At 52.8% G+C, this 8,556-nt stretch overlaps 1 protein-coding gene across 1 annotated transcript in view; it reads left to right on the top strand.

The window, feature by feature from the left end:
• SRM (spermidine synthase) overlaps positions 1-3,816 on the top strand; it is a 4,440-nt gene extending 624 nt beyond the window's left edge. Inside the window, exons 3-10 of the mRNA XM_007942664.1 lie at positions 3-141; positions 662-782; positions 1,264-1,356; positions 2,470-2,623; positions 3,168-3,251; positions 3,339-3,484; positions 3,575-3,697; positions 3,796-3,816. Coding sequence (XP_007940855.1) covers positions 3-141; positions 662-782; positions 1,264-1,356; positions 2,470-2,623; positions 3,168-3,251; positions 3,339-3,484; positions 3,575-3,697; positions 3,796-3,816 — 881 coding nt within the window. The remainder of the gene's footprint in view (positions 1-2; positions 142-661; positions 783-1,263; positions 1,357-2,469; positions 2,624-3,167; positions 3,252-3,338; positions 3,485-3,574; positions 3,698-3,795) is intronic.
• The last annotated feature ends 4,740 nt before the right edge of the window (positions 3,817-8,556 follow it).

Raw genomic sequence — 8,556 nt, 5'->3', positions numbered from 1 at the left:
TGCCCCCGGCCCCGCCGCCATCCGCGAGGGCTGGTTCCGCGAGACCTGCAGCCTATGGCCGGGTCAGGCCTTGTCGCTGCAGGTGGAGCAGCTGCTGCACCATCAGCGCTCGCGGTACCAGGACATCCTTGTCTTCCGCAGGTACCGCCTCCGGCCCGGCCCGCATCCCTTGTCCCTCCGACTCAAATCTTCGCTGCCCTCTCCCGCTGGGCCTCCCTCCAAGCTAGGACCCCTTCCTGCCCTGATGCCCTCCCCTTTTCCTGCCGGATCCCCCCTGAGCAGCTTGTGTCCCCGACCCTCCCCCTGCAAAACTGTCAGAAGTTGCTGTGAACTAGGCCCTTCTCACTCAGTCCCTTCCCCATGTCACATCCATTCTCTCCAACTGGGGGCCAGCGTTTCAGGCGGACCCCTTGGGCAGGGAGGGGTCCTGAGTCTGCCCCCTCCCTGGAGTGCGAGCTCCACGTGTCAGTCTGGGGACACGTCAGAGCAGGCGGAGACCCAGAGCCCAACCCCAGCCCCCGCCCAGCCGGCCTGCCTGCCTGCAGATCTGCCGCCACGTGTCACCCCCAGCACTCATTCCTGGGACCTCTTGGGGGGGTGGAGGAGACCTTCCCACACAGAGGGCAGGTCGGGTCACCTACCCTGCTTGCCCTGCCTGCAGTAAGACCTATGGCAATGTGCTGGTGTTGGACGGCGTCATCCAGTGCACCGAGAGGGATGAGTTTTCCTACCAGGAGATGATTGCCAACCTGCCCCTCTGCAGCCACCCCAACCCACGCAAGGTATTCTGCACCCCACCCCTCATTGCCTGCCACCAGGGGCAGGGTCTGCAAGCCCGGGGAGGTGACCTCATCCCCGAGCCCAGTGACCAGTGTCCTGCAGAACAGAGCTGACTCCAAAGTGTCACTCCAGGACTCTGACAGTGCTCAGTCCATGGTGCTGCCTCAATGACTGAGAGAGATACTGCTGCTGAGGACGGGGAATAAAAAGCGTGTCTACTTTTTAGGGACAAGGCTGACACAGTCTTTGAGAAGCACACAGTTCAGGCTGAGGCCTGAAGTTTCAGGTGTAGCCTCAAGAGGAGCTAACAGGAACAGGGGGCACCAGTGCCATGTTCCTAAGACAGATAGACCCTGAAGAACTGGGGTCCTTGTCCCAGATGGTTCTGTGTGTGTTGATCTGACCACCAAGTCCTGCTGCACCCTGGAAGGTGGGGCTGGTGTCTCCTCAGCCCCTGCCCTTCACTGTCCTCCTCCCCACCAGGTGCTGATCATCGGGGGCGGAGATGGGGGTGTCCTGCGGGAAGTGGTGAAGCACCCTTCTGTGGAGGCTGTGGTCCAGTGTGAAATTGATGAGGTACGTGCACAGAGCAGGGCGCTAGTCTGGGAGCCTCTTCCAGTGCTGCCAGTCATGCCCTTTCCTGTCAGTAGCAACCAAAAATCAAACCAAACTAACTGCCATCAAGTCGATTCTGACTCATAGCAACCCTCTTTGGGTTTCCAAGGTGGTAAATCTTTAGGGAGGTAAATTGCCTAGTCTTCCTTCCAGGGAGTGGCTGGTGGGTTTAGAACCACCAACTTTCTGGTTTGCAGTTAAATGCCTAAGGCACTATGCAACCAAAGCTCTTTCTATCAGTAGCAGCAGCTCCTTAATTCCAGCACAGCCATTCAGAGACCAACTCTGCCCTAATTGCTTTGTGCCCTTGGGCAAGTTGCTCAACATTTCTAGGCCTATTTCCTTATCTGAAAAAAAGATGTTAGGAAGATTCAGAAGGAAAGTCAAGGCAGCCAAGAGCCTAGCACTTAGCAGGGGTGCTGGCAGTGCTAGTTCCTAGTAATGGGAACTAATTTAATCCTTAGGCCCAGGCTGGCTGCAGGGACCTTCACAACTGTGCATGCATCTGCCCTTGTACTGAGCACATTTTTAGAGCAACTACTATATGCAGGCATTGCTCTAGGGGCTGGGAATACTATTGGGCTCAGCCCCTGGCCCCTGGAGCTGGATACTGTTAATTAAGAAGAAACTTCAAGGTGATCTGATAAAGGCATGATGAGATAAAAGGGAACAGGCTAAAGAGTGGGGATGGTCAGGGCAGGCCTCTGAGACCTGAGTGAGAAACTGGCAGGGGAGGGTTCTCCTGGCAGGAAGCCTGTGATTGCAATGCCCTGAAATAGGAGCTAATCAGAAAGCTGCTTAGGTGGGGAGGTTTGGTTTGTGGCAGGAAATGAGGCCAGAGGCTGGCAGGAGCCAGGGCATGATGAGGTGTTGAGGGAGGTACCAGAGTTCTCCCCATTTTACACATGTGGAAACTGAGGTTCCCAAGGTGACCCAGCTATGAGGGGTACAGCTGGGGGTCCCATTCAACTCTTGTCTGGCTCCAGAGCTCCAGTCCCCTAGCCCAGGCTGGTGCTGAGCTCTGCTCAGGGCAAGATGCTGGTCCTGAGCCTCTGTCCCCTCCCTTCCCACCAGGATGTCATCCAAGTCTCTAAAAAGTTCTTGCCAGGCATGGCTGTTGGCTACTCCAGCTCAAAGCTGACCCTCCATGTGGGCGACGGTTTTGAGTTCATGAAACAGAACCAGGATGCCTTCGATGTAATCATCACTGACTCCTCAGACCCCATGGGTAAGCAAAGACTGGGCCCCAGGGCCCTCTGGCAACTGCTAGCCAGCCTCCTACTCCAGGGCTCCTACTCAGTTTTGTAGAGGAGCGCTGCACTATTCACCCCTCAGCACCCCCACCCCCCGCAACACAGCTTAGGATAGTAGGGGAGACCTGGAGGAGAGTAGGGCTCTGGCTTTGTCCACTGAGGCCCCAGTTTCCTCTTCAACCACCTCTGCTCTGTCAGGTCAGCATTGGGCTGGGGTGAGCTCTAGTCCTGAACCAAGGTATGGGTTCCTCCACTTCAGTATGGGGTTAAAATATGGGGTACTCTGCACAGGGGCAGTAGATCCTTGTACCCCTCAGAGGTACCATCCTCAAGGTCACTTTCCAAAGTATACAGACCTGGGTTCAAATCCCAGCCCTGCCATGGAGCTGTTGTGGGTCAGTGCTATATGATGACAGTGGGTCTGCTCGGTGGAGTGACGGCAGCCTAGGCGCTCACAGGGTCAGGTTCAGGAGGCCTTGCCAGGGTGTGTTCACTGTGCCTGTCTCTCCTTCCCCATAGGCCCTGCTGAGAGCCTCTTTAAGGAATCCTATTACCAGCTCATGAAGACTGCCCTCAAGGAAGATGGCATTCTCTGTTGCCAGGGTGAGCCCAGCCTCAGGGAACTAGGCAGTGTGGGGTGGGAGCGGCCAGCCCCACCCACTCATGCTGACTCAGTCCCCCTCCCCTCAGGTGAGTGCCAATGGCTGCACCTGGACCTCATCAAAGAGATGCGGCAGTTCTGCAAGTCACTCTTCCCCGTGGTGGCCTACGCCTACTGCACCATCCCCACCTACCCCAGCGGCCAGATCGGCTTCATGCTGTGCAGCAAGAACCCAGTGAGCTGAGGGCTGCCAGAGTTGGGGGGGGGGGCTGGGCACAGAGCACCCTCCCTTGATGCCCCGTCCCCTCTTCCCTGATGCGTCCAGAGCACCAACTTCCGGGAGCCAGTGCAGCAGCTGACACAGACGCAGGTGGAGCAGAGGCAACTGAAGTACTACAACTCAGATGTCCACCGGGCGGCCTTCGTGCTGCCCGAGTTTGCCCGCAAGGTAAACGGTCCTGGGGCGTGTGGTGGGGACCCTGGCTTCCAAAGGGCAGCCTTGGCCCCACACAACCCAGCATCCCCCTAACTCCAGTGTCCCACCAGGCCCTGAATGATGTGAGCTGAGTCTGGAGCTGTTGCTGCCGCCGCCGTCACTACCCAAAAACCTCGGACCAGGGAGCCCCAGGGGGCCCGGGCCCCCATAGCCCCGCACAAGACTCTCTGCGGGCTCTCACCAACCAACCAAGTGTTACTGGCCCCACAATGCTGCCCGGCCTGCCCTGCTGGGTGAACTGTCTGTCTTACTCTCTCTCCATGTGGCGTCCAGCCTCCAAGCCTATACCAGCTGTGTACAGCGCCTTCTCTGCCTTCTGTTGCCCTTCACTCACCAAACAACGTGTATTTATAACAAAGTACTGGATCATGTGTCCCTGACCTTGACTGAGCCTGAGCAAAGGCTATACCGGCCATTGTTGGGCTCTGCTGTGGGTTTGAGTGTCTGGCTCCCAGCCTGCAAGTCTGACTGGAGGAGCAGGGATTTTAGGCAGGCTGGCTGCTCCCTGTGTAATCTGGCATTGAGGGAAGCAATCAAACCAAACCAAACCTCCAGACCCAGATCTGTCCTGGGAAGGTGACTGGGTGTTCCTTCACCAAGCCCCAGGCAAGGTCGGGGAGTAACATACCCTGAGGAGTCAAGGCATGGGGTTGACAAGTTCTGGGTGTTCTCAGACTCCAGGGAAGATGCAGAAGCTGACCTTGGGGCCTGCCGGGAGACATCACCTTGGGGGTGATGCAGGCATAGCTGAGCTCAACAGTGCCTGCTCACCCTCTTGAGTGCCCTCTGCCAATTACTAACGAAATTAAAAGTGGTTGGGAACTGCGCCTTTGGCCCAGCCCAGTCCCCTCTCCAAGGTACTGAAGCTGCAGCCCTGGGTGCTCCTCCCACCCATCTGGACTGAGGCTCTGGGGGGAGAAAAGAGCACCTTCCCAACTGATCTGAAAAAACTGATTTCAGAAAAGCTGCAGTCACTAGCCCCTCCCAGCCAGCCTATGGGTAGGGCCATGGGTGGGTAATCCCTGGAGGCTTGGGAATGTGTTGGAATCTGTCCCTGCCCTTGGCAGCCTCTTTGGAGCCAGATGCCGAGTAGGGAGTGATTTCTGGAACTCTGATAGAATGGGAGAGGGACCAAGGATCCTTGCCATTAACTTCATCAGGTACTTCAGCCCCTCTCTGGACTCCACCTGACCTCAATCCCAATAACATTAACCCCCTCCCCACTCTGTTCCTATACCTCTGGGAAGCTGCCTTCCCTCTCAGGGTCTCCCCACCCACAAGGCAGCTGGTAGAGCCGTAGCTAGGGCCTCTGCACAGGGAGGGCTGCAAGGCTGTCACTCAAACAGAGCAGTAGTCCAGGCCCCAGCTCCATGCACCAACCTAACTGATCTTCACAACCACCTGTGAAGAAAGTAGTGTTCCCTCCAGAAAGAAATGTGTCCAAGGCCACCCAGGGTGGAGACCAGCTCAGGCAGCTGACCTTCCGGGTGCTGCCTCTCTCCTTACCCTGGCCTGGCAGTGCTGCCTCCACGCAGCCTGAGCACCCTGAGCGAGTTACCTGTGTGGGCCTCCACTCAACCCCCTCACCCCACAAGGCTCGCCTTTCTGACCAAGGTCCAGGGAATTCAGAGAGAACTGCTGGGAGACAAGGTGGGGACACTGAGGTGGTGGGTTCCCAGAAACACCTGAATCTGAATCTCTACCTCCCATTAGCTCTGTGACCTTGAGCCGTTCAAAACTTCCCTATCGCCATCTGTAAAATGGGAGCAGTAATGGATACCTGTTAAAGTGTTTGAATAAGAGGCCTCTGTAAGATGGTGCTCACTGAGCTTTGATGCTTTGCGTTGGAAAATTGGGAATTTGGGCTTTGCTGCTGTGAGGGGAGAGGATGGCCAAATACCTGATGGTGTTTCTTTCTGGAGTCTCAGACATACAAGTGCTGAACCCCATGACTGGCTGGATGTGACTCAGACATTCAAATGCAGAAGCAGTGGGGTTGATGAGGATGTGGCCTGAGCCCCAAAAGTCCCAGAAATCTCAGTTAGGGCCCTGTTGCCAGTGACTCCATTCCAGCTCACAGCAACCCTGCCTGTGCTCAGTAGAGCTGTGCTCCTTGTGGTTTTCAAGGCTGTGAGCTTTCTAAGAGAACTCGCCAGGCCTGTCCTTCGAGGTGCATTTGGGTTAGTTCAAACCACAAACCTTTTGCCTAGTAGTTGAGCACTTAACTGTTTGTACTACTGGTAAACCTACTTCCTACTTGGCAAAATTAATTAAGGAGTCAAGTATTTCCATGTGGTCTGTTAGTAAACAGATAGTCCTCCTACCCCTACTTCTCCCCCCCCCCCCAGAGGCAGCTGCTTTTACCTGGTTATTTTGGTATTTACCTTCATGTCTCTAAATAACACACTTGTATGACTACATCTTGACTTGTCCATTTTAGTCATAATCTGTTGATTCCACTAGAGAAGATGAAGACTTAGCTCTTTTCTTCCCTGTCCCCAGCACTCTCGGCTGCTGAGTTATAATCTTGGTTAGCTCAGTATACAGTGGGAGGCACTCCAAACAGGACTAGGGAAGAGCTGCATCCTCAAAGTAGAGTTGACCTTAATGACATCAATGGACTAAAGCTTTTGGGACCTTCATTTGCTGATGTGGCATGACTCAAAGTGAGAATAGCTGCAAACATGCATTAATAATCAGAATGTGGGTAGGCAAAAGGGAATATGCCCATGACCATATATAAGTTTGGCAGAGGGTATTTCTACATAGATACTTGTATGTGCTATAAGAATGTCCATATATATATATAATAGAGCAAATGGGGTAAAGTTATGATAACTTTAGTCGCAGTCAAACACCTGAAGGGAGTGAGTCACTGGGCCTATGGGCTTGAGACCATGGCTGTGGGGGACATCGAGCTCCACTGGCATAACATACCACACAAAAATATTGTTCTATATCCTACTTAGGAGCTCTGGTAGCGTAGTGCCTAAGGCACTTGACTGCTAACCAGAAGGCTGGGAGTTCAAACCCACTAGCCACTCCTTGGAAGGAAGATGGGCCAATCTACTTCCATAGTGATACTGCCTCGGAAACCCAAGGAGGGGTTGCTGTGAGTCGGGTCCGACTCAACATCACATAACAACAACAAACAACATATCCTACTTAGGTAAATAGCAACTGGGGTCTTAAAAGCTTGCTGGCAGCCAACTAAGATGGAGCAATTGGTCTCTCCAGAGCAAAGAAGAATGAAGAAAATCAAAGATGCATGGAAATAATTAGTCCACGGGACTAGACCATGCGAACCTTAGCCTACTTGACCCTGAGACCAGAAGAACTAGATGGTGCCTGGCTACTACTGTCAACCACTCGGAAAAGGGGTCAGAATAGGAGATCCTGGATAGAGTGGGAGAAAAACGTAGAACAAAACTCAGACATAAAAATGACCAGGCTTATTGGTCTAACAGAGACTGGTGAAACCTCTAAGACTATGGCCCCTAGTCATCCTTTGAGCCTAGAATTGAACTCATTCCCGTAGCTTCTAACCAAACGATACCAAACCAAACACACTGCCGTCAAGTCACATGCAACTCATAGTAACACTTCCTTGGTTTTCCAAGGTGGTAGCACTACGGAAATAGATTGCCCAGTCTTCCTTCCGAGGAGTGGCTGGTGGGTTTGAACCACCAGCCTTCTGGTTAACAGTCAAATGCCTTAGGCACTACACCAATAAGGTGAACATTTACACCAGGTAAGGACACTCCTGAGAACAATCAACCATGGGAGATAAGAAGGGCAGTGTCCACACAGGGAGATACCAGAGGGCAGGAATGCATAGTATCTTGGTTCTTTGGTGCTGCTATAACAGAAATACCACAGTGGATGGTTTCAACAAACAGGAATTTATTTTCTTACAGTTTAGGAGGCTAGAGGTGCAAATTCAGAGTGTCAGCTCTAGGGCTGTGTGAAGACCCCTCAACCTTGGGCTTCGGCTCTCTGCCTATTATTCCAGGTCCACTGGAGCTAGAGGTGTCCCCTAACTCAGACAGCTGCTGGCAGCTGTGGCTGACAAACCCAAGGTCAGCAGGTAAAATGGCACAATCTCAACATCGGTAGACAACACAGCAGGCTACTGGTTCAAGTCCAGGAACAATGCCAAGATTGGCAGGACACTGGTTATGAAGACTTGACCAAATATAGGATCCAAATGTGCCAAAACCTCGGAGACCTTTCTCAAAGCTTCTTATATACTGGAAGCATGCCCAAAGGCAGCTAAGAAGCTGCTAACAGCAGATTCCGTCATGGAGTTGATTACCAGTCTCAATATGGGGAATAACTACCTCCAGCTGCCCAGCCACTCAAACCCACTGCCGAGCCAAGTTGACACACAACCTTAACTACCACAAGTAGTAGGAAAGGACAACACAGGGAAAAGATAACCACATGGAGGAAGTGGAAAGAGAGCTGTTACATTATGGGGATTGCAATCAATGTCATGAAACAAAATGTGAATGAACTGTTGAATGGTAAATGAATTTGCTCTGTAAATTTTCACCCAAATCACAATTTAAAGAAAGAAAGAAAGGCTAGTCTTTTCAACAAATCATGCTGGGACAACTGACACACACATGCAAAAGATGAACCTGGACTCTGACCTTACCTTTCACAAAATTAACTCAAAATAGATCATAGACTGTTCCGGTTACCTAGTGCCACTCTGACAGGAATATACCACAAATGGGATGGCCTTAACAAACAGGAGTTTATTCTCTTACAGTTCAGGAGGCTAGAAGTCCGAGTTCCAAGTGCCA

Source organism: Orycteropus afer, unplaced genomic scaffold (assembly GCF_000298275.1).
Source record: "Orycteropus afer afer isolate SDZICR_OR568_19922 unplaced genomic scaffold, OryAfe1.0 scaffold00094, whole genome shotgun sequence".
Classification (NCBI taxonomy): domain Eukaryota; kingdom Metazoa; phylum Chordata; class Mammalia; order Tubulidentata; family Orycteropodidae; genus Orycteropus; species Orycteropus afer.
The sequence above is the reverse complement of the archived record's forward strand: the minus strand, read 5'-3'. Positions and strand labels throughout refer to the sequence as shown.